The following is a 24,919-nucleotide window of genomic DNA, read 5'->3' as shown; positions in this document are numbered from 1 at the left end:
CTGAGTCCCTACATCTACCCTGAAAATACTTCACTCATGGCCATGGGGGTGACTGTTCCCATCACTGGTCTGTCTGGCTGCCCACAACCTGGTGGGGAACCTTAGTGTGTCAACTGGCCCACAGAGGCAGGGGCTTTATTTCTGATACAAGGATGGTTTTCTTTTGTGGATGGTTTTCTTTTGTGCTTTGCTGGGCCTGGGGCAGGAGTGGTGATGCCACAGCTTGGGAAGGAGGCAGTGCCCAAAACTATGTCATGCACATGAAGACCCTCTGCCAGTGTACACATAGCAAAGAACCCTGTCCCTCTAATGGTCCCAGACAAGGACTCTGTGCTGGGGGCGGGGAGGGAAGGATAAAGCCACCTTCGGACACCTTGGCCTACTGTGGAGTAACCACAGCATGAGGCCAAAGCTGTTTAGGACAACTCTACCTGAGGAGGCTGCCCCTCTGCCGGGCCCTCCCAGATTGAGAAAAATGTTCTCTGGAAAGTGGAAAGCCAACCACTTCCTCATTCCAACCTTCCACTTCAGGCAGCCTCACAAAATTCACAGGCATTTTGGATCCTCAAAGAGATTACACTGTGTATCCTCCAAGCTTTGCAATTAAGGAGGGACCTGCCTTGTCCAAAGATTTCCCACTATCAGAAAATGGAAACTAGCACCCTTCACTCCTCTCCTATGAGAGACAGCAGTTACTGAGCTGGTGGCTGTGGACATACTCTGGTCAGTGTTTAAGGACCAAGGCACCCAGAAGCACAGGGCAGACCTGTGGGGGTGCAGCTCGGTGTTGAGAGTGGTCGGGGACTATGACATGGGAGGCCCCCTCCCGAAGTCCCTTCCCTCTCTCCTTGACCCCTCAGTGCAGTCTCTCACTTGTACAAACACAGTGCTTTTAATTAAAAAAACATTTTTTTATTAAAATACTGTTATACCCAGTGGAATGCAGCAGCAATCCTGGTACAGGGTGGCATAACAAAACAGCCATGTTTACATTTTAAATATTCACGATAACTTAAACATACAGACACACATCATGGTCTTTGGCAGAAAATGTTCACAGCACAAAAAAATACTTTAAAAAGAAATACCAAATATTAATCCAAAATATATTAAGTTGTTTTTTTTTTCTTTCACAATATTTTTTTGCCTTTTTCTCTCTTTTTTTCTTTTTGTTTTGTAAACAATGCACATGAACCAAATGCATTTTTCAGTTTTACAGAGGGGTAGGGGGATTTAAAAAAATATGCAATTGTCCAGCAAATGCGAATGTTTAAAAAGAAAACTTGAGGAACCATAGGAATAAAATAACACATACGAAAACCTAAAAACAGTAAAAGAAAAACAAAAACAAAGACTCAAGGAGAACTAAAAACAGCCGAGACAAACCACTAAAACCCACCAGTCACTCATGGGGCTGAGTTGGGAGACTCCTTAAGACCAGAAGTAAAAGTCACTGCTACTGGCAGGCTGCCATCGGATACTTCACTCCAGTTCCCAAGTGCTGGCCCTGTTTCAGGGTGCTGCTTGCTGGCGGCTTGAGGAGCCAGCCTCAGGGCGCCATGCTGTGACAGGGGCTCCATTCCGAGGACCATCTGAGTCATGTCTTACAGCTCATGGACTAGTTTTCACCAGCATAGCTCCCTCTCCCAATGCCTCCAGGGGGAACAAAGACTCTGATGAGAACAAGGCCATCTCTCCAGTTTCCTTTCAGAGAACTGGTGCAGGGAAGCCCACCATGGCAGATCTGTGTGGACTTCATGTAGCTCAGGGTACATAACCAAACTGACAAAATGTCCCAGGGACAGGAGCTGCGGAGCCATTTCAAGAGGCTGGTGGTGGTGAGGTCCCTTGGGCATTTCAAACAGGGCTCAAGATGGGGAATAAGCAGCCAATGTCCCGTGGATCAAGCAGTAACAAAATCCATGGACCAAGGACTTGAGAAGGGGAGATAACTGGGAGGAACCGAGGCAGCCGGGCTGGGAGCATGGAATGAGGGGGCGAATCTGAAGCAGCCCACTTCAATCTTCTGTTTCACAAGAAAGGGAATTATGTACAAACTGCATGACACATCCCAGTCTTCTCCACAGTGCGGGTGACGCTGTGGCCTCTGCGGGACTAACACACTCAACAGGCCGCCAAGATTCAAGTCCGGGTGGTGCCCGGGAGGCAGTGAGCAGCTGAGGAGCAGATGGAGCTGGAGGGACCACACTGAGCCAGGCCTATTAAACCAGTACACCTGGAGTCCATGGGCAGCCATCCTTGGAAATCAGCCCCCAAATCAACACATCCTCTCCCTGCCTAAGTGCCCAGTGTGGGTGCGCTACTCCCTTCTGAGCTTTCAATTGCTACCCTTGCAGCAAGCCAGGAAAAGGTCCGGTCCTCACGGTGCATGGGCCCAGGAGGAGCATGGGGCTAAGGAACAGGGTCTTTTGAGGGGACGGGTGCTCACAGCGCCCCTCTGCCATGCAGCATCCTGCTGGAATGGCCGTGTGGCAGAGGGCAGCAGGATATGGTTTAGAGTCCCCAAGGCACCACCTCCTTCAGATCAGTATCTCCACCATGTCGGAAAAGTCCTGGACTCTGGATGTAGCAACCGAATCTGGAGAGATAAGAGCACAGGCACAAACCAATGAGGGTTACAAGACTACTCTTAAATCTGGTAACACTTGAAAGATAGGCTCGATCTTCACCAACTGTTCCCACCTCAGCTGCCCAGGCCCATAACTTGGCCAACCAATCACAGAGTTCTGTTCCCTTCCAGCTCTCCATCAGGACCACCAGCCTCCAGAGTGGAAGATGCAAATGTTTATAACTAGGAACTGGTTGGAGGGCTTGGAGGGAGGGTGGAGAGCCCTGAGGGAGAGAGGCTGCCACATTCTTTTCATGCCTGTGGTTTTCTGAGCCGGTGAGGCACAGGCAACTATGCAAAGGCTAATGTGAAAGAGAGCAAACACGTTCAATGGCATCTTCTCAAATTTCTCCTTCCTGGACTCTTTTAAAACAAAGCCTTCTAACTTGGGAGTGCCAGCTCTACGATTTTAGATGTTCAGATTGGCCATAAAAGATGCAAGGAAGACTTCTGAAGAGGAGATAAAGGGCCTCCTAGGTAGATCTGTTTGTAATTAGGGTTTTCAGATCCCCTATTCCTATATCCAACCAGCTCTCTCCCCTGTACTGAGGTGGGTCCCACATCCTGCTCACCCTCCCTGTGCAGGGCTCCCCGAGGAGTGTGGGCAATGAGTGGGGGTGGGACTCACACCCCAGGGTGCCCTCAGCCCCTCACAAAAGTTGGGGGAGACTTACCCAGTGAGGCTGTTCTCTGGCCACTGCTGCACCCCAAAAGGTTGTCAGGCTCCAGGCTGTCCAGGGGGCCATCAGTCTGGGTGCTCCCATCCCTGCTCCCATGTTTGGCGTGAGCTGCGAGGGGAGCCACAGCCCCAGGCTCCTCCAGCGGGGCTCTGTCTGCTAGGAAGGCAGGAGTTTCAGTTACTGCTCTGTCCACAATATGTAGCCCCCATGAAGAATACCCTAACTTAACCACACCTCCTGGGGATGCTAGTTGCTCTTGATTTGCAAGAACTTTGATTACACTCCTGTTTCCAAATAGGATTGGGTTGCAAAAGCTTGGAGTAGAAGAAGCCTTCTTCAAAGGTTGTAGATTAAATCTTAAAAAAGTAAGAATTCCTGGATTTCTGTCGCGTCTGAAGTGTTGGCCCAGAAGGTACCTCTGGCAGGGGAAGCTTATTTTAACTTTGATGGTAAGTGGCTGGGGCCTGGGTAGTGGAATTTTCAGAGACGGGGGCTACAGCCTGCCTTGTCACACCAGGGGACAGCTGCCGGCCGCAAGGTCACTGGAGCCAGAGTGTAAGCTGGCTCCCCTGGGTGAGGAGTTGGGATGCCTAGCTCCTCTGAGCTTCAGTTCTGGAAGGAAAGGCCTGAGAACAACCTAGCCTCTGCTGCCCACCCACCTCCTCTCACCTGCAGCCAGTTGGGCAGAGGCATCCACCTGCCGCTCGCCGGAGGAGTGTCCTTGCCAGCCCTGGGTCCCCGCTGCTGCAGCCACAAAGATAGACGGCACTGACTTGGCAGGCCTCAGGGAGCCCGGGGTGACCTTGCCAGGGTCTTTCCTGGAGCGCTGCTGAAGGACCTTGATCACAGCATCCTTCTCCAGGATCTGAGCATGGAGCACCTTTAACCTGAGGGGTGAGAGGCCATGTTTACATCTTCAGACCCACAGATCCTGTGGCCTCCGCCCTCCCCGCCTCGAAGTTGTAGGGAAAGCCTTCCTTAAAGCCGGGCTGGGTTCTCCTGGCCTTGCAGCAGGGGCCAGGATGGGGCCTTCAGAAGTGCCATCAGAGCTCTGCAACAGGATACTTTGAAAACTACCAGTGCATGAGAGGCTAGGCCATTCCCACACTGGCAAACCCAGGGGTTGGTTCTGGGTTCATCTGATGATGGTAGTGGCACAAACCCTGTCCTGGGCCATCCCCAGGGCTGTTGATCAAGGGAGCTAAGTCAATTGCTTGTGTTTTTGAGCCAGGAAGAGGTCAAATGGAAATCTTGTGGGGCCTGAGTTGTCTCTGGAGAGAAAATACCAGAGGCCAGGGGCCTAGGCCACATTCGTTCTGGGGTGGTACCCGGCAGGTAGGGTTCCGTTCCGTTCCGTCGCTCAGTCGTGTCCGACTCTTTGCGACCCCGTGGACTGTAGCCTACCAGGCTTCTCCAGGCAAGAATACCGGAGTGGGTTACCGTTTCCTTCTCCAGGGGATCTTCCCGACCCAGGGATCGAACCCGGGTCTCCCGCATTGGCGGCAGACGCTTTAACCTCTGAGCCACCAGGCAGGTAGGGTAGGAAAGTCTAATTCTCTGATTTACATGGTGGGAGTGGGGGAGCAGGTAGAGGCCTGGAGCCTTGGGTGTCATCCAAGAGTGGAGTCTCCTGGGCAGACCAACAACTCAGTTGGCACCTCTGAGAAAGAATAGCCTGTAATGCCAGCTGTGCCAAAAGCAGGGGGTCAGCTCAGAAGTAGGAGGGATTGTTAGACTGGGCACAGTGAGGGGTGTTTATCATGGATTATCATGGACTAAAGACCAGGCAAAGAAAAGAAATGAAGTTGCTCAGTCATGTCCAACTCTGCGACCCCAAGGACTGTAGCCCGCCAGGCTCCTGTCCATGGAATTCTCTAGGCCAGAATACCGGAGTAGGTTGCCATTTTCTTCTTTCTCCAGGGGATCTTCCCAACCCAGGGACTGAACCCCAGTCTCCTGCACGGCAGGCAGACTCTTAACCATCTGAGACACCAGGGAAGACCTAAGAACCAAGGAAGGGCTGGACAAATCCCACCCTACCCCTACCCCCTGCCCCAGGTACCCGGCCTGCAGTGTCCAACCTGCTTTCCATCTCCTGATGCCTGTGGCCACCGGTGAGCAGGCCCTCATTGAAGCTGCTGCTGGGCGAGGGCTGGGGCGAGTGCCGGATGAGAGTGGTGTCGCGCTGGGCAGCGGCCGTGGCGGCCGCATCCATGGCGAACTGCCTCATGGCACGTTCCTCCAAGTACTTCTGTTCCCACTTCGTCATGTCAGCTTCCAGCGCCAGCACCTGCTCCTCCTTCTCCCGCAACTGCTCCGACAGCCGCAGTGCACTGAGCTCCGGAGTCCCACCACTGCCACTGCCACCTCCGGGGGTGCCTGCCTGTCTCTGTAGAGAGAGGGGTACCGTGGTCAGGGGTGGAGGGTGGGGTGTTGGCTGCAGGTCCTCACTGCCACGTGAGGAATCTCACTGAGGCCAGTGATTGGTCAGCTGGCACCACGCCACTCTGCACAGCCTGCTTCCAGCCGGAGACAAAGGGGAGCCACAGGTCCCCACACCCTTGCCCCAAATCCTGCGGCCAAGGGTGCAGAGGAGATTGGGTTTGCTTTGGCATAGTGACCGTATGTGTTGTCCTCCAAACGGGGAAGGGGTGACTTAATGACACGGGACAACTGGTGTAAACTAGGACAGACCCTGGCAATCCAGGAGCTCAGGTCACCCTACCTCTGTGGAAAGGGTGAGGTTAGGAGTGGAGACAGAACTCCATCTGGTCTGTAAACACGAGAGCTATTTACACAGACCAAAGTGAGGATAAAGGTCCAGGATCTGGGTGACTATCTTCCCCACCCCCGATCTCGGGGAGACACATAAGAACTGGCTAGTCCCCTCCATCACAGCTCCTGAGAGACTTTCTCCAGAGACCAAGGGTGCCAGTCCTGGCTGCTGCTGAGGATAGAGGCCCAAGGCTCGAGTCCCTGGGGTCGGCACATGGCCAAGGGGCAAGGCCTCTGCTGAGACCGATGGGCCGGGAGGGGACTTCCACAAGGCTGGCCCAGGTGGTCCTAACTTTCCAAGAGGGCTCGGCCTGGATCTCAACAGGGGCTCCTGGGGTCTTCCCAGCTCACCTGCTGTGCACGAAGGGCCTTGAGTTCCTGCTCCAGGCGCGTCCGCAGACGTAGCTCCAGCTGCTCACGCTTCTCGCAGGCAGCCTGCAGCTGCCCCAGGGCCTGCTGGAGCCGCTCCACCTTCTCCACGTAGGCCTGCTTCTTCCGTAGCTCCTCCTCAGCTCTTGCCGCACGGCCCTGTGCGTTGCTCAGGGCCTGCTCCAGCAGCTCGGCCCGCCGCCGCTGGTCCTCGATGGCTCCGCGCAGCAGTGCCATCTCCCGCTCCAGCTTCTCCTGCTCCTGCTGCTGCTCGTAGCCTTCAGAGAGAGAGGGAGGGGCCCGGTCAGGCACGGCAGCTCCCTCGCTGCCCCACAGAGCACCCACCATGTGCCACGCTCAGTGCTGACCGCTGCTCAAGCGTGACTGCATCTTCTCAGTAACACAAGAGTTAGTAACCCCGCTGTATGGGCCGGGAAACTGAAGTTCAGGTTAAGCCCTGAGCAAATGGTAATGTCAGGCCAGGGCCCTTGCAGTGATGACTGGGCCACACTGCTCCTCTGCTGGGACACGGCCTTGCCAGGAGAGAGCCCTGTCCACCTACGCTGGGTGTCACCATCTCCAAAACACATTCACAAATTCCCTCCAGCCTCATGGTGATACTAGAGACTGGGCCGGCAGGAACCGCGATGCCCATCTCCAGATAAAACAGAGGCTCAGGTAAACTGTCATGTGGTCATCATTAAAGTGGAAGAACCACCGTGTGCTGCCCCAGGAGTCAGGCATTTACACATCTTATTCCCCTGAAGCCTCCAATGACAGTCTGGGATCTGTGATCCCCACCTTAAAGAGGAGGAAACATAGGAGGTGAATGGTGCTACCAGGTGGGGATCAAAGTTAGCCTGCCTCTGAAGAACCAGGCTGCTTGGCTACGGCATGAGGCCCTCGTACTCAGAGGCCTCAGAGCTTATTCTGTGAAACCAGGCACCCCCACCCTCACTCCTAGTGTGCAGGCTGCCTGCCTTGCTGGAAGGCAGAGGGGGACCAGTCTGGGGCCTGCCTGATGGACTCAAAGACACCATCTCTAGAGCAGCAGTGTCACAGCACAGTGGGATTTTCTGCTGTAATGGACTTGCTCAACACTGTGCCAAGCAGGGCAGCAGCCACTAGGCATATGTCAGTGAGCACTTGCAATGTGGCTAGTGCCAGGGAGGAGTCAAATTTTTCATTTTATTTAAGTAATTTTAATCTTTGGGCCACGTGTGGCTAAATACCTATCAGATAGGACAGTATAGACTCTGGAACAGAAGAGAATTACACAGGGCCCTGGGGCAGAGAAGGAGGACACAGGCCACCCAGGTCACCTCTGGTTCACTCTGAATTTTTGAAGGCTGGGCCCAGGCCCACCTCATTCTTTGGGGTGAAGGGAAATGCTGGTGAAACTCACTAACACTGGGCCTCTCATCCTGAGCTGGCCTGACACCTGAATGGGATGGAGGGGGCAGGCAGGAGTGCTGACTGGGACTTTGGACCCAGAGACAATAGCCCTGTCCTGGGAGGCTTCATAGAGATGGACAGCTTATAGAGTTAGCTGGAGGCTGGCAGCTCATCCCAGTCTTAGATGGTCCCATCTTACAGCCTCAGAATCTGGGGTTCGGGTGAGAAGAAACTGTCCAAGAGGGACTGGGCTGGGAGAACCAGGCCTCAGGACTCACGGCCAGATGCCCAGGGTGGGCAGGGCCTGAACAGAGATGGGAGTCTGTCCTACTTGCCTAGTAGGAAAGCAGATGGCACCGGTGATAGGGGCCACACTTTCCTACTAGCGCTGACTCTGGAAAAAAGGTGAGATCAACTACAGACATTTTCCCTGAGGATTCTGGTTTCCTGAGGATTCTTGCTCCTGGATGTAAGGAGCAAGCAAGGGTAGTGTGGCTTTCCTCAGCCCTCGGGGAGGGTACCAAGGACCCAGCCTTTGGCTTCCAGAAGGTTCCTGCTGCCTTGCACACCTCTAACGCCCTAGTGGCTTCCCTGGTGGTTCGGACAGTAAAGAATCAGCCAAAATGCAGGAGACTCAGGTTCGATCCCTGGGTCAGGAAGGTCCCCTGGAGAAGGGAATGGCAACCCAGTCCATTATTCTTGCCTGAGAAATCCCATGGACAGAGGAGCCTGGCCGACTACAGTCTATGGGATCACAAAGAGTCATAAGCGACTGAGTAACTTAACACTTTGACTTTGAAGGCCCTGGGAGAACTCAGAGGCTTGAGACCTTGGCCATCCCCAGCCACCAGGATAAAACTCTGGGGGGAGGGTGCCGCCGCCTCCAGGCTGGGGTGGGAGCAGATTTGGGAGACACAGAGGGGGACCATGGGCTGGGGAGCAGTGGAGGGAGCAGGAGGCCTTCCATGGGGAAAGCGAGGCCCCACCAGCAAGTCCCAGTCCCTTTGTCCCACTGTCCCTCCTCCCGCAGCGTGGCGGGCGGGGCGCAGGCAGGAGTGCGGGGGGAGGGGGAGGCGCGCGCAGCGGAACGCCCCGGCTCAGGAATGCCCGGCATCCAGGTCACCCGCCGCTCCGAGATTAATGGCTCCAGTCGGGAGCCAAGAACAGCCTCACTCCCCAGGGAGCGGAAACGCCTCCAGGCTGGCCAGCCCCGGGCCCCTCCCCTGCCTGCTCCCAGGAACCCGCCCGTGACTTCCTTTCTTTGGCAAAGCCTGGCCCCATTCTGCCCCTTTCCAGCAACCCATCCTCTCCCGACGCAATGATGAGACTCCCGCTCCCCCCAGGGCTATCCCCACTCCCCAGCCCTTACCACCATCCCCTCCTTCCCAGAGACCTGCAGTCATCTCCTACCTCCTGCCCACCCTCAACCCTCAGCCCTGCAGTGTTGCACTCCCCCATCCCCATTGGGGGCCACCCTGTCCAGGCCTGAGCCTTGCTCGAGGAGGTAGGTGCTGCTAGCCAGAACTCAGTCTTCAAGCTGCCTCTCTGCTTCCAGATCCCCCAGCCATCTAGCTTAAGCTCAGTAAGCTTTTGGATGGGTTCCTCCTTCCTCGAAGGCACCCTTGCCCAGACACCAGCCACCCCAGCGCACTCCTTTGCAAACACTCAAACATCACTATAGCAGGCAGTAAGAGCATACAGGAGGAGCTTATCATAACCGCCTCTCTGACGGCTACAGCTTCTTCCTACTATTGAGTTGGTGGCTTCCTTTGTCCCCCTTTCCTTCAAACTGCTTCCACCTCCACTGGAGCTATCCTGCTGCTGCTTCACCTGCCACCCCACAAAACCTCTCTCTCAGGGTCCTGGGGACCGACCCTCGCCCCATTACTGGCCTCCAGGGCCAGACCATGCTTGTTCCCTGGAATCCATGGTGGGAAGACCCTGCTCCTTCCTCAAGCTCCCCACCTGTCTTGACCTTGTCCTGGCACCTTCCTGACTTGTTCCCACTCTGCTGCACACCTGCCAGGGGCTCAGCACAGCTGTGCTAGGAACAAATGAGCGACTGCATGGACCAGTCAACAATGAACTCATCCACTCTTCAAGAAGCCTTTGACTATCCTTTTTAGGGGATCCTCCTGACCTCCTTCTTTAGGCTTCCCTGTTCGTGAAGCTCCATTTTTCACTTGTTATGGCCCAGCCTCACCATGCTCCCCAGCTTTCCACATGTCCACCCCCCAGGAGACTCAGGCTCTTCCTGCTCTCTCATCCCACTTGTTTCCAGAGTGCTCGGCTCCCCTCAAGTGCTTCTAAAGGACACCGAACTGACGGTCAGCACACCTCCCCAGCTGTCCCTCTACCCACTGATCTCCCCAGTACACAGGGAACCAGATCCTGCTCCCTTTGGGAGGCTGCCCCCCCTCCCCCACCCCCTGAGTCCAGTCCAGTGATGGGTGCATAGTGGGCATTCAGTAAACCCACACTCCAACCCCTGCTTTGGCAGGGGAGGCCAACCCTTCCTCAAGAGGAGCTCTCCTAGTTCCACCAGCCACACCTCTGTTTGGGCTCCTGAGTGGGCCCCCTACTTACTCTGAGCCAGCAGCTTGGCCACCATGTCCTGACTGCCTGCCTGGGCCTCCTGCGTCTTGCTTGCCAGGCGGCGGTTTGCAGATTCTAATCTTTCTGTTTCAAATGAAGAAAACACGTTTTAAGGAGAAAGGTTTGAGTACAGGTGAAGCTGCCTGCCGAGGTGCCCACCACTACCAGGGAACTATCTGTCAGGCTGCGTTCTCCAAGCTGGGGGTGGGCTCATAGGGAAGCCCCGGGTCGCCCTGGGCCACATGGGTGAGAGCTCCAGGAGGGGTCCCAAGGTCTAGAACACAGAGACAAGCATCTCTCTATTAAGGTGGCCCCCAAGGAATCTCAGTCTAGTCCCCTTTGAGTTGATTTGTACTATTTTTGCAGAGGCAAGAGATTCTGAATGATGTCCTAGAACAGTGGAATCAAGCAGTCCAGAGGTGTTCCCTGCCCCTCCACCTGCGTGAGCGGTCCTCACCTCTAAGATCCCGGTTGAAGTCCTGCAGCCGCCTCATCTCACTGTCCATCTTGTTCCGCATGGTCTTCTCCAGGGCCTCTCGCTTGGAAGAGGCCCTCGTCAGGCTCTCGTGGGCCTCGGAGAGCCGCTGGATTTCACTCTCCAGCTGCAGGAGGCAGAAAGCAGAGCTGAAGGAAGGGAAGAGCTCCCAGGGTGGCAGTGGCATCAAGGTCCCCTCCTTAGGCCAGGGTTGATTGCTGACTCTCCATCAGAAAGGGTGAGAGAAGATACAAAGCCACAGCAGAAAACCCATCTAGCCTGAATGGGACAGGCTGCAGCCTGTAGCCTCCAGAGAGGGCTTGCTGGAACAGGCAAGCCAGGGTCCCTTCAACTGTCCCAAGATCCTGAGTGAACACAAGTCCATGTTCTCTGGAAGGGGCTGCCTCCAGAGTGACCAAGGGCAGCATCCTGGTGCCTAGTGTCCAGAAAGAAGCATTTTCCTTTTGTTTGGCTTCTAGTGAGAAATTTGAGCACAGTGGACCAGGATCAGGCACTGAGGCTCCAACCGTGGTCTGGCGAGTGGACCTATCTTGGAGATCACGGGACAGTCACAGAAAGCCTAAGGCTACCTGCTGAGTGCACAGCTGGTGACCCCTCATAAGAAGGGAGCACCGGATCCAGCCTGAGCTGCCTGGAGTATGTGCCTTTCCAGCCATCACCCCACAGGGCCAGCCTGGCCCCAGATGCCCCACCTACTTGGCAACTGGCAGGATCTGCACGTGCTCCTAGCTGGCCCGTGATTCCAATAAGTCGCTCATTTTTTGCCAAGAGGAGGGGCTTTCTCTGTGAGCAAGGCTGGCCTGGAACAGACTTGCTGTTGTGTGGGGGATACAAAGGGCTCTCTGTGGGAGGTGTCCACAGGAGGGGGCGTGTGCAGAAAGGGTGCGACCATAAGGGAGTCGGTGAATGGGTTCTTTCTAACCACCACTGGGCAGCAACTGCTCGTGCTCTGGGCCTGCTCTGCCGGCTGCTCCCCAGCTGTCTGGAGTCAGCCAGGGAGGGGTGCAGGAGGGATGGGGTGGGGGGCCCGAGGGGCAGCTGAGGAGCCCAGCCAGACCAGCTTTCAGACTCCTCTGCCTCCCTTCTGACAGCCCCCTCCCTGGTCAGCTCTATTGGGGTTCCCTTCTTGCCCCCGCTGCTTCTCTGAGGCCTCAGCAGGGCCTACCTTCTCAATGCGGCCAGCCTTCTCTGCCGTGCTCTCCAGCTCTCTCTGCAATCTCTCATTGTCCCTCTGCAGCCTGGCGTTCTCCCTCAGCAGGGTCTCCATCTGGGCCATGTGGGCGCTGCCCGAGGTGGCCAAAGAGGCCTGGGTGCTTGCCGGGCCCTCCACCCCAGGAGGGCTGAGGGTGGCCAGGTGTGGGGACGGGTGGCGCTCCTGAGGCTGCTGCAAGTATTGGTACTGCTGCTGCTGCTGCTGCGGGAGGAACACAGGGGGCACCTGGGCCTGCAGGATCCTGGGGAACAGAAGAGATGGTCCTCAGAGACCACGGAGCCACACACAATTGCCCCAGCCCTCCCGAGCAGACAGCTTTCCTGCAGCATTAGGCAGTAACTGCTGGGGAAGGCCTTTCCACGTGATGTCCCCAAGACCCTCAAGGGCCAGGGAAGCAGGGCTGCAGGGCATTACCATCAGCACACTTATTCCATGCCCAGCCTCCTATGGTCCAGGCCTTGGGGATCAGCCTGAATAGTCTCAGCCAAGGGCAGCTCTTTTTTGATTCTGGAGGTCACACTCATCATGATTGAACTCACAACCTTCCAGGCCCCGGGGCCCCAGCAGCTACCCTGTGTCTGTTCCCAGTGCTGGTATCAGGCCCTCCACGCACACCTGCCCACGCGGCACACTCGCTTTTCTCCCTCCTATTTTGAGTCCCGTCACCCCTTGAAGAAACATTTTTAGAAGACTGTGGCTAAGGTTAGAGTGGTGAGACAGACGTCAGGCTGAGTCTGGGCTCCAGAGTCTGACAGATCAGGCATTCAAATTCTGGCTCCAGTGTTTGAGTCCATGGTGCATGGGACCATGCTCAGTCGGGAGGGTGAGAGTCTATAGCCTCAGGCAGGTTGTCAGGGCCACATCTGCCTGGCGGAGTGCTGGGCCTGCAGCGGGCGTCTCCACAGTGGCAGCCCACCCTCTGTCTCTTCCAGTGGAGACCACAGCCTACTCTCTGCTCAAAGAGTAAATGTGACCCAAACAGTGGATTATCCAGGGTGAAGGGGCCACCTGTGAACTATTACAATTGCCTGAGGTCAGGGACAGTGTTCACCTGGCCTCTGGTACTGGGGTCCCATGTCAAGGTCTTCATCCTTAAGGTCCCATGTCAAGGGAAGGAGCATGTGGGGTTACACAGCTTTTCTGGGGCCCTGTGGCTCCAGATGTAAGAGAATTAGACTATCTCAGTTTCGCCAGGAGCTTTCCCAAGTCCCAGAAGCCCCAGACGAATCCATAGCCTCAGAACCCATGCCTGCCCTTCCCCTATCCCTCCCCTCATCCTTCCCCCTCCAGACTCCAGCTCCCCTGCTCTTCTTAGACCTAAGGCTAAGTCCCACCGCCAGTTCCCAGCAAACAATCTTCACCAGATTAGCTGAAGGAGAGGCTGGCAGATGTATTTCTTTTCCTGCCCAAGGTAGAGCTTCCAGTGAGAGCTGAGAGGGTACCCCACTGGAATATGCAAACTCTCCCTGTGCTGCTAAATGTGGCACCTTGGGGTTGCTTCCTCCAACTTGCAGGCCAGGCAGACACAAATGGCATTCTTTGGGGATGACTGGGCTCTCAGAAAGAATAGAGCCTCCTTTCCTTCACACTTGCTCCCCACCCCCCCACATTTTTTGTTCTGCAAACAGTTGACTTCCTTTCCACGACATTATCTTTTCCTGACAGGGCTCAATAAGCGTGGTCCAAAGAAGAAACCACGACTCAGCTTCTGAAACTCTTCCAGGACCAAGTCCTGAGAAGGGAGATAAGGCAGAGGGACCTTGAGGCTGGCAAAACCCCACAGGCTCGGTCCTCTGGTGCCTCCATTCCAGAGCCATCACATCACTCATTTCTCGAGAGCAGAGAAAGGCATCTTTCCTGGGAAAGGTTGCATGGTGGGAAAGCAGGTGACTGAGTACTCAGCAGGCCTCTACTGGGGTTCCTGGACCCCTGTGTGTGGGGTGGGGGGAATTAAGGGCATGTGAAAAGGGCGTGTGCCAGCTTCTTAGGAGAAGGTCCTGGGCCAAACAAGAGCCTCATTTCTAGGAACCTGATTTCTGAAAACTCTCTGGGCTTCCTGCACCCGCTGAGTATCCCTGCTTCCATTCATGCCCCTAGAATCTATTCTCTACAAGCAACAGAGGAAACTTTTTGAAAAGGGACACCAAATCACATCCTCTAAAGGCTTCCCTTCACTCTCAGAATTAAAAGCTGAATTCCCCACCGCAGCTACTCTGGAGCCTCTACATAAAGGGGCTCACCTGGAACAAGAACCTTCTTCCAGGCTCCTGCCCCATGGACCACACAGAAGAACATGAACGGAAATGAATGGCAGTGCCAGGGCAGCTCCCACCCCTGTGTAGGAGAGGAGAGGTCTCTACAGAGGCCATCTGGTCCTTTCTTCCTTGCCTCCACTTAGGAATGCCTCCCAAAAATCATGGACAGCAAAGAAGAAAAGACTTCTTCTGTTTTTAGAAGCCTCCAGAGGAGTTCTCACCGTCTTCCCACTTAACTTGGGAAAGATTCCCAACTCTAGTCCTTGCAAGTTCTTTCTGAAATCTAACCTTTAGCACCCTGCTCTAATTGACAGCCTCTGAGAACCCTAAGGCAGATGCTTTAACCTCTGAGCCACCAGGGAAGCCCAGTTACTTGAAGGCTACAGCCAATTAGGCAATGGTGTCTGTCTGCAAATTAAAGCAAGGGATGCTGCTAAGGTCTCATGTGACCCTGGCTAAATCCCTCTTTCCTTCCAGCATTAGCTCCTATCTTGGAAGGGAGAGGGTATCACTGGCCTTCCTCTGGAGCTCACCAGCCTCCTGGAGGCTCTACACCCTGGGAAAACTACACTGGAAGGAAGCCAAGAGCCTGAAGACCAAGGTGGGCAGTTACCTGACTTCCGCATGCTGGAAGTGTGGACTGCCACGGGCACGGTACCGTGGGTCAGTGACGGCAGAGGTGGTCTCGTGAGCTAGCATGACGTGTGGGTACTGAGGTGGAGGTCCTCGCGGCTCCGGGCCCTCGGCAGTGGGGGCGCCCCTGGCCGGGGGGCCCTGCTGGTTGCGGGCCAGCTGGGGGAAGCTGTGAGAGGCACTCATGTGGCTGGGGGTGCGGGCCCCGTTCCTCTCCAGGGACAGCTGCAGGAGGCGCTCGCTCAGGGAGCGCACGTGCCCGTGCCTCAGCTCGCGCAGGGCTTCATCCTGCCTCCGGCTGCCTCCCGGGGGCCCGCGGGGATCCCGGTCCCCCACGTGTGGCCAGGGCCCCGCCTGCTGGGAGGCATAGTACTGTGAGTGGGCTTTGGCCTCCTCATAGGTGGGCAGCTCCTCGCCCTTGCCAGGCTGTGGGCACAGGTGGTAGAGGCCGTTCTCTGCCAGGTGGGCCTCGGTGCCCTGGTGCTCCTGGCCCTGGGGTTCCTGCCTCGTGGCCTGCTGCAGCACCTGACTGTCCTCTGGTGCCACGATCTCCAGGGGGGCCTGGGGGCTTCCTGTGCCCCCAGCCCCGGCCCCACCGCGCAGGGCCTGTTGCTGGATGGCCAGCAGCGTGCGGGTCTCAGTCAGGTTGCCATAGCGCAGCTGCTCCTGGATGAGACGGTGCAGGACCGTACCTGAGGAATCTTCCAGCGTCCTCATGCTCCCTGGGCTTGCGCACACCCGCCTGGACAAAGGCCAGTGGCACCTGCGGAGGAGAAAAAGAAGAGCACTCAGTGGGAGTGCCTGGGAAAGGCGGGGACTTCCCATCACTGTCTGGTTAAGGGCAAGGCGACGGAGGGGCACACGTGTCTGTCAGACTGCTAATGCTGCCACCTACTGATTAAGGCAAGTCACCTAACTTCTGAGCCTCAGTTTCTCCATCGGAAATATGGAAATAATGCTAGCTTCGTGGAGTTGAGAATTAAGAGGCAATGGCTATTGAGCTCCCAGTGAGCTGTAAATTCTTGGCAAAGGACTGCCATTACAATCATATTCATGGAGACTTACTGTGCCTAGAGAAAGATACTAGGAACCTAGACACCAGGAACCTCAGGCTTCTACAGTCAGCTTCCCATCAGAGAGAATGATGAGAAAGTCCAGGGCAGGCCTGTTCCGTTCCGTTCCGTCGCTCAGTCGTGTCCAACTCTATGCGACCCCGTGGACTGTACCCTACCAGGCTTCTCCGTCCATGGGATTCTCCAGGCAAGAATACTGGAGTGGGTTACCGTTTCCTTCTCCAGGGCATCTTCCCGACCCAGGGATCGAACCTGGGTCTCCAGCATTGGAGGCAGACGCTTTAACCTCTGAGCCACCAGGGCAGGCCTAGTTCAGCTTTAAACACTAAGCTCTTGTGTCTCCTGCATTATCAGGCAGATTTTTTACCACTGCACCACCTCTACTTTATCAAAGGTGATAAAGCATGAGTCCCACCCAGTAGAGGTGGTAAAGAATCTGCCTGCTAATGCAGGAGACACAAGAGACGTGGGATGGATCCCTGGGTTAGGAAGATTCCCTGGAGTAGGAAATGGCAACCCACTCCAGTATTCTTGCCTGGAAAATCCCAGGGTCAGAGGAGCCTGGTGGGCTACAGTCCACAGGGTTGCAAACAATTGGACACAACTGAGCATACATGCATGCACGCGCCAGCCGGGTAGAAGCGCTAGGCAAACAGCCCCCACATCATGAAGCATGCCTGAGCCATGGCCTTGGCACAGCTAACTCACCACCCTTTACCCTGCTGAGCCCTCTCTGTCGTGGGATGACCTTGGCAGTCACTCTGCAAGGTGAACAGGAAGGAGAAAATGCATCTGGATTGGTGGATAAGGGATGAAAGATGAGAGAGACTGCACTAGGAGCGGTTGTGCAGAGGAGGCAAAAAGGTGCCACCCGTCAAGGCTTGTGGGCCAGTCACACACTGTGCACATGTGCTCCAGGAAGAAGAAAGGGTGGCACGATGTCTCTGACTTTATGATTACCACCCCAGCCACACACACACTTGCTCCTTGGAAGTGCCTGATGGTCCTCTAGGCACGAGGGGATGGACACTCAGCATCTCGACATGGGTAAGACTGCTTGAGCTGACAGAAGGAGTGCGGGACCAAGCGGGAGGCTCTTGGCTGCAGGCACCCGGGGCTGGTGACTCTGTGCCTAAACTGCAGGGAGACCGACTCCTGAGGAAGGTGTTCCCTTCTGAGCCTGCGCTCCCAGTGGCTCAAGGCCTGGAAGGCTGCCGGCCTCACCTGGCTTCCTTTCCACAGCCTTCTCCAACACAAACCTCCAAACTGGGATTCAGGGAAGACCAAACAAAACCCACACCTCCACGGGTCCTGTGTATACAGGAGGACAGTGGGAGGCGTGTGGCCCCTCCTCCGCCACAAAGCTAGCCCCAGTGCCCTGCGCCAGTTAGGGCTTGGCTGGCTGGCAGAGCAGCCATTCCCAACCCACTCCCTCCTCCCAGCTGGCCAGAAGTGGGGAGAGGGAGGTGGGTCTGGAGGATATCTCTGTGTTCAGACTTCCAGGGACCCCATCATTCCCCCCCCCAACACACAGGGGGCACACACATACACAGGACACACACATACACAGAGAAGATGCAAGATTCTAAAGTCACCCGAGGCAAAACAAACAGCAATCAGTTCGCCCTAGCGTTTCCTCCACGGGGCATTTCCTAAGTTAAACACTGTCTGGGCTGACTCCAGCCGAGAAGGACCGGGGAATGCAGTTTTCCGGACAGATTCCAGCCCTCCTCCTCCCCCAACAGTGTGCCTGGGAGCAGGGAACACTTCCCGCGCCTTACACCCCTCGTTTGTCTCAGTCAAATCTCTCAGATGCACACAGCTAAACTGTTACTAAAATCCGCGCCCCCGACCCGGATCGTGCACCCCTGCTGCGCTAGCGCGCGGGGCTCTCTGAAACACCCGCTTCTAAGCAACCACACAACTCCGGCCTTTACCTTGGCTCACTCTGGCCCAAGGAACCAAAGCGAGGGTCTCTAAGCCAGGTAGCACCCCAGCCAGGGATCCCGCCCTACCCGGACTCCTGGCTCACCACGAGCACCCCGCGGCCGCCGCAGCGCCTGGAGCCGCCGGACGACGGTAGCCGTGGTCCGGAGAGGTCTTTAAGCGTCAAGGATCCGCCTCCCCCTCCCTCCCGAGCCCTCTTTGTTTTCCAAATGCCCCAGCGCTGACGTCACCGGGCTGGACTGCAGGCAGCATTCTTTCTAAGTGAGAGCCAGACCGTGGCTCCGGAGAGGATTTTCCAAGGAAGACAAAGAGGAATTCTTGGGCTAGTTAGGGAGGAAAGACACCTGTAACCGCTGCCCACCCCCCCCCCCCGAACCAAATTAGCCCCCGGGCGCTGCAGCTTGAGCTCCAAGCGGCGCCTCCCTTCCAGATCCGCGCTCGCAGACATCCACTCCTATCTGCCCACGGGCTGTCCCGTCCTTCAGCCCCAGCGGACCCGCGCCGCCTGCGAGAGCTCCCAGGGGACCTGCGAGGCGCCCCCCGACGGAGCTGCCCTTGCCCCTCAGGGTCCGCTCGGCTTCTGCGCCCTCTCCCGGAAAAGGCCGGGCTGGAGCGCGTCTCTGCGGCCCCGCGCGCTCCCCGAAGCGCCGAGAGGCCTTTCTTACCGCGGGTGCTCCGAGCGGCCCGCGGGTGCTCCGAGCGGTCAAATCCGACGGCCCTGCCCGGCCCGGCCCGGCTCGGCTCGGCGGCGGAGGTGTGCTCTCGGCGGAGGCGCCGACGCTCTGGCGGCTCAGCCCCAGCGCGCAGCCCCAGGGTCGGCTCGCGCCGGAGGCGGCTGCTATGCCAGGAATGCGAGAGTTTCAGGTTCCCCCTCGGGATCAAAGAGAACCACAAATAACCTCGTAGCGCGCCGCCCTCCTCAGCTCTCCGCCTCCTCCAGCGCCCTCCTCCCCGCCCCCGCCTTCCTCCGGGAAGGCGGCGCTGTTGACCGGCCGCCCCTGCCTCCTGGACTCTCTGCGCCCCTCCCCGGCCAGCGACCCCCGCTCTCCTTAGGAGCTGCTGGAATCCATCTAGTCCCCTTACCGCCCTCAGCCCCGTACCCGGCCTTCCTCTCACTCCTCCAGCTCCATCGGCTGGACGACACCGAGAATGTGCATGGCCTGCCCTCGAGAGAGACCCTGGGTGTTGCTGCTGGACGTGGTTGGGGGTGAGAGGGGCTTAGTGTGTGTGCGTTGTACAGGGAGGGAAGACTGGAAAGATGTCCATATCTGCCCGATTCAGACCGTGCCCCAAGCGAAGAGATGACTCTTGCTTCCAGCCGGGAGCCTCGCTGGTTGTCGCCGGCGGCAGCCTTTGAATTGCACTTTTATTGTTTACAAACACCTTCGCCAGCCCTTTTCGGATCTGTCTCCACAGGAAGTGTGAATCTGGGATGAAAAATCTTCCGGCTAATTTGACCCACTTTACCAGCTGAATCACCCGCCGCCAGGCGATCTGTCCAGCTCTTCCCAAAGGAGGTAGTAAGGGGCACCCCTTTGCGGAGAGCGCAGGGTGTGCCAGCACCCGCTTACCGCCTGGTCATCCCGCCAGCCCTTCCAGTCATCCTCCCAGGGATTTTGTTTTATCATCCCTGTCTTATAAATGAGGAAACCAAGGCTCAGAGAGATTAATTAGCTTGCCAAGGTCACACAGAGAGTAAGTGATGAAGCCAGGTAACCAAAATTTTTCCGTGGCCACCAGAATCCAAGTTACTTGGGTGGACGGGGCAGACTCTGGGAGCTCGCCTCTCTCCGTCTGCTCCTTCTCTTTTTTGATTTCTTCATTTCCCTCCACACCCCTGTCAGCCAGGGGCCCTCTCTTAGGTCCGCTGTTGATGCTCTTGCTCTTCCTCCTCTGGATGGAATTCTGTCCTCCGACCCTTCCTCCCCAGCCTTTGGCACTAGGCTGGTTCATCTGCTCTGGTGGAAACCCCTTCTTCAGAAAGCCTGCTCTGCCAGACCCTCCCCACCTGCAGGCACTTCCCCAACTCCGTGTGCCATTCCTGGGCCCTGACCACACTCGGTCTCTCCGCACCTCTATGTGTAAAGCCCAGGGCCCTGTCCGACCTGAGAATCAAGGCTGACTTTCACCCCAGCCCGGTCCTCTCTACTTCCCCTCACTGTGGAGTTTGCAATTGCCAGATCCGCTGGAGGGGATTGGGACAAGAAAACTTGATAAGTTCAAAGAGCTATTTACTATCCAGGGACATTGTTAATTTTTAATAAAACTCTCCCCCCAAATGTGTGTATGTGTGTGTGATTTACTTGGAAGCCAAACATTGTATCTGAAACACAAGAGTACCTTGTTTTAGTGTGCTGTGCTTTATTGCACTTCACAGATTCTGCATTTTTCACAAATTGAAGGTTTGTGGTAACCTTTCATTGTACCATTTTTCCTAGCAGCATTTGCTCACATTGTGTGTCTGTGGGTAATTCCAGCAATAGTTCAACTTTTATTATGTTTGTTATGGTAATGTGTGATTTTTGGTATTGCTGTTGCAAAAAGATTATGACTTGCTGAAGGCTCAGATGATGAGCAATAGAGTATTCTTTAATTAAGGTTTGTACATTGTTCAGTCCAGTTCAGTTCAATTGCTCAGTCATGTCCAACTCTTTGCGACCTCATGGACTGCAGCACGCCTATCTTCCCTGTCTATCACCAACTCCCGGAGCTTGCTCAAACTCATGTCCTTGAGTTGGTGATGCCATCCAACCATCTTTTCTTTGTCATCTCCTTCTCCTCCTGCCTTCACAATCTTTTCCAGCATCAGGGTCTTTTCCAATGACTCAGTTCTTCGCATGAAGTGGCCAAAGTATTGGAGTTTCAGTTTTAGCATCATTCCTTCCAATGAACACCCAGGATTGATCTCCTTTAGAATGGACTGGTTGGATCTCCTTGCAGTCCAAGGGACTCTCAAGAGTCTTCTCCAACACCATAGTTCAAAAGCATCAGTTCTTCGGTGCTCAGCTTTCTTTATTGTCCAACTCTCACATCCATACATGCCTACTGGAAAAACTATAGCTTTGACTAGACAGACCTTTGTTGGCAAAGTAATGTCTCTGCTTTTTAATATGCTGTCTAGGTTTGTCATAACTTTTCTTTCAAGGAGCAAGCGTCTTTTAATTTCATGGCTGCAGACACCATCTGCAGTGATTTTGGAGCTCAAGAAAATAAAGTCTGACACTGTTTCCATTGTTTCCTCATCAATTTGCCATGAAGTGATGGCACTGGATGCCATGATCTTAATTTTTTGAATGTTGAGTTTTAAGCCAGCTTTTTTATGGTTAATTTAGACAATGCTATTGCAACACAACAAACAGCAGTATAGTGGAAACATAACTTTTACCTGCTCTGGGAAACCAAAGAATTTGTTTTATTGCATTATTCACTTTACTGTGGTGGTCTAGAATGGAACCGGCAGTATTTTCAAGGTATTCCTGAAGTGACTGGCTGAGAAAAATGAAAGAATATGTTATTTGTACAGAGTTAGGAGATATTTGACCATCCAAGGACCACTTCACCAAGAGGAGCTGTGACCAACATGCTACTGTCCTAACTGGATACACTAGGTGCGGATTTTAGAAATGAAAGAAAGAAGAGGTCCCCAGGTGGCCTCTTACCCTGTGGACAGTGTTCTTCTTGGAAACACTTGGTGGAGGTGTGAGAATGGGTGTGGGCATGTGCATTTTGGTTACAAAATCAGGGAAAAGATTGCATAGATCAGTTCTGTGTTTCAGGAGCATTTGGGAAGACTGGACAAAAAGCTTTGCAAACATTCTTGAAATGGTTGCAGAAAGGGTCTACTCAAGGTGCCTGGAGGTGGGAGGTACATCTTGGATTGAGCAAGCCCACAGTAGCCCCAAAAGGGACCCCTTGACTGCTTACCTCTGTGTTCTTGAGACAGAATGGGGAGAGGGCTCCCAAAGCCTGGATGGGAAATTTACACACATTTTTGTTCTTCTTTTGGCCTTCTCTTTGCATGGGAAGGATGGAGGGCAGGGCCTCCCAGGAAGAGCAGGGCAAAGAGCAGGGGCCTCAGTGGAGCCTGCCTGAGCTGGCAGCCACATCTGGCTCTGCAGGGTGGTTGGGTAAGAGGGTCATCACAGCTCAGATATGCCGGAGGCAGGTGTGCAGAAATGGGTGCTAGGCTGGCTGGCCGGCCAGCACACACACACACAGCAAGGAAAAAGCGGGTTGCCGAGAAAGTCAGTGCTTTCTAACCCCCAGGTTTGTCCTCTCTGTCCACACCGACCCCTCTGCCTTAACCCCTCTTCCTGCAGGCAACGATTCTCCCCAGGTGACAGTGTGGCTGGCTGGACCCAGAAGCCTGCAAAGAGAAGGTGCAGAAGTAACCCAGGTATCAGAGTGAGCCAGGCTTGATGCCTTTGCTCTGGAGAGTGTGGCTCCCAGAGGAGTGGCTGGCTCATAGGTGTGTACATAACTTAGGTGAACACACCCTCATCCGTACATAACCTGGGCCTGGGCTCAGGCCTGAGTCTGCGTGTGTGATATGGATTCAGTCTGGCCCTGCAGCTGTGTTGCACTGCACCCCACAGAAAAAATAAAGGCAAGTTCTGAGCTGGACTCTAGCAGCCTGGGTCCCCCATTGTGCTGAAAAGGGAATGGTCCCCTTACTTCCCAAATGGTTGATTGGTGGAGGAGAGGCACCAACATCAAAACAAGACCTCTAGTTGTGAAATCCTCCCTTCTGGACACGTCCTTTGACCAGTTATGGGTTGCAAGATGCCCACCAGAATCCGGAGCAGGGAACAAATTCCTGAGAAGAGCATGGACACTGGGATGGAAGTTCCCATTTCTACTTCCAAGAGTTAAGCTGGGGGCCCTCTTCTCTTTGTCCTTTTGCAAGTCACCGTGGTCTACTTTCTGATCCATTCTCCACCTTCCCCCACCCCAGGTTTCCCTCCAACTCTCTCCTTCGCCCACCACCCCTCCTTCTACTCCAGGCATCAGGCCCAAATCTCCATCAGGCACCAGTTGCTTCACTTGGTCCGTGTCTTTGTTGTTTTATTTTTTTTTACATTAAATCTGAGCCATGTGTGGCATGCAGGATCTTAGTCTCCGACCAGGGATCAAACCCACGCCCCTTGCAATGGAAGCATGGAGTCTTAACCATTGGACTGCTGGGAGAGTGCTGGAACATTTTTGAAATTAGACCTCACAATGATTGAGGTAAGAGGGTGTAGTCCTAAAAATTGAAGAAGCCCTGACTTTCCAAATTATACACACCCTTGAGCCCCTGACCTCCCTCCGTGTCCCTTGGCTTCTGAAGCTCCTGCAGGCCCAGGGCTGAGATGACTCCTGTGGGCTGTGAAGGCCCACTGAGGAGGGGCCTCTGTACTCCACCCCCATGTACTCCCCCTGCTCTGGGGTCTATAACTGCCCAGAACCTCCACCGGCCCCACCCCACAAAGAGGTGGATATTGTGAATAAACAGAAAACTGCAGGAGTCCACTCCTCAGTGTATTCTTATCTGGGCAGCCCTTAGGCTGAGGGAGGTGATGGGATGGAGGTCTCAGAGCTGGTGTATTTGAAGCAGTAAAGGAGGGAAGATCATTTTGAAATGTCAGCTTCACCCCAGACACTTGCCTTTTCTGCAAAGCTACCTAGTTCTGAGTAGATACTGATTTGGTAGACGCTCACCACTGGTTGGAAAGACCCTCTTGGTCAGAATCCACAGGCAATGGGAGGAGGCCCCAAGATTTGCAAGGTTCCTTGTAGATAAGAGCCCGGGTAGGTTTCGGTGTCTGCTGGGGCAGGGCCAGTGTGATGGAAGGGTGCCCCCTAGTGAGCCTCATCCCTGGCTGCCAGGGACAGCTCCGCCCAGGGCTCCCAAGGTGGACCTGGGGTCCCAGAGGGTCAGGGGGGATGTTGGGGACAAGGTTTTATCCCAGGGACATGTACCTCCCAGGCCCCTCTAAGAAGGAATGAATGGCTCCAGTTGTGCTTCTGAGTTTTCCTTCCATCTCAGCCTCTCCTGTTGCTTTTCTATATCTTTAGTACAATCGTATCATTGATGTTGGGAAAATACCTTTTATTTGCTCACCTGTTCACTCTTCCATTTATCTCTTTTGTCTTATATTTCATGCATTCATTCAACAAATATTTTCTGAGCCCCTGCTCTAAGCCAGGCCCTCTGAATCGAAGGGTCTCCATCCTTGCAGAGCTCGTGGGACACTGGAGGCCGGGGAGAAAGAGGCCAGTACATTGCAGAGAAGAGAGTTCTGGAGGAGAGGATCTGGGCACGAGGAGGAAGTCAGGCAGCTTTCCACAAGGAGGTGCTTCTCAAACTGAATGCTGAAGGCCAGGGTGGCCTGCGAGATCTTTCCCAGCCTGGCATCTGGAGAACCTTCACTAGAAGCAAAGACTCACTGTTTCACCAAAACAAGCAGGAGGTGTTAAGCCCTTTACAGGTGGATTCTGACTCCCAGCCACCCATATGTCCCTGTCCAGGAGTGATCCTGGGAGGGAGGGACTGCAAAGGGACATGAGAAAACTTTGGGGGTGGGCTACATATGTTCACTATGTTGATTATGGTGTGCGCATGCCTACGTTTATCAAAGTATGTCCTTTTATCTACTTATTTTTAAATAATTTGTTATTTTATTATTTTTGGTGGTGCTGAGTCTTTATTGCTGCACGTGGGCTTCCTCTAGTTGTGGAGAGCAGGGGCTTCTCTTGTTGCAGAACATAGGCTCTAGATGTACAGGCTTCAGTAGCTGCAGCACAGGAGCTTGGTATTTGTGGCTCCCAGGCTCTAGCGCGCAGGCTCAGTAGTTAAGGCACATGGGTTTAGCTCCTC

General features: G+C 54.9%; 1 protein-coding gene and 1 long non-coding RNA gene across 5 annotated transcripts; one reads left to right on the top strand and one right to left on the bottom strand.

The window, feature by feature from the left end:
* Positions 1–887: 887 nt before the first annotated feature.
* On the bottom strand, positions 888–18,943 carry AMOTL2 (angiomotin like 2). 4 transcript variants are annotated; one of them, XM_055413369.2, is made up of 10 exons: positions 18,726–18,943; positions 15,021–15,803; positions 12,105–12,393; positions 10,901–11,045; positions 10,435–10,527; positions 6,436–6,731; positions 5,391–5,698; positions 3,979–4,196; positions 3,304–3,465; positions 888–2,599 (listed from the first exon to the last, which is right to left on the bottom strand). In XM_055413369.2, exons 2-10 carry the CDS (start codon positions 15,755–15,757, stop codon positions 2,541–2,543), a joined length of 2,307 nt encoding a protein of 768 aa, XP_055269344.2. In that variant the 5' UTR covers positions 15,758–15,803; positions 18,726–18,943; the 3' UTR covers positions 888–2,540. The 4 variants fall into 4 exon arrangements, with proteins under 4 accessions (XP_055269344.2, XP_055269361.2, XP_055269357.2 ...); XM_055413386.2 differs by having other exon boundaries at positions 3,304–3,462; XM_055413382.2 differs by lacking the exon at positions 18,726–18,943 and adding an exon at positions 18,146–18,250.
* Positions 18,944–19,044: 101 nt separating this feature from the next.
* On the top strand, positions 19,045–20,330 carry LOC129547654 (uncharacterized). The gene is made up of 3 exons (XR_008684113.2): positions 19,045–19,267; positions 19,477–19,577; positions 19,905–20,330. It is a non-coding gene; the product is annotated as an uncharacterized LOC129547654 (long non-coding RNA).
* Positions 20,331–24,919: the final 4,589 nt, after the last annotated feature.

This window comes from Moschus berezovskii, chromosome 1 (genome assembly GCF_049115385.1).
Source record: "Moschus berezovskii isolate FMDL1 chromosome 1, NW_MosBer_1.0, whole genome shotgun sequence".
Classification (NCBI taxonomy): Eukaryota; Metazoa; Chordata; class Mammalia; order Artiodactyla; family Moschidae; genus Moschus; species Moschus berezovskii.
Note: the sequence above shows the minus strand (reverse complement) of the source record. Positions and strands in the feature narration are given on the sequence as shown.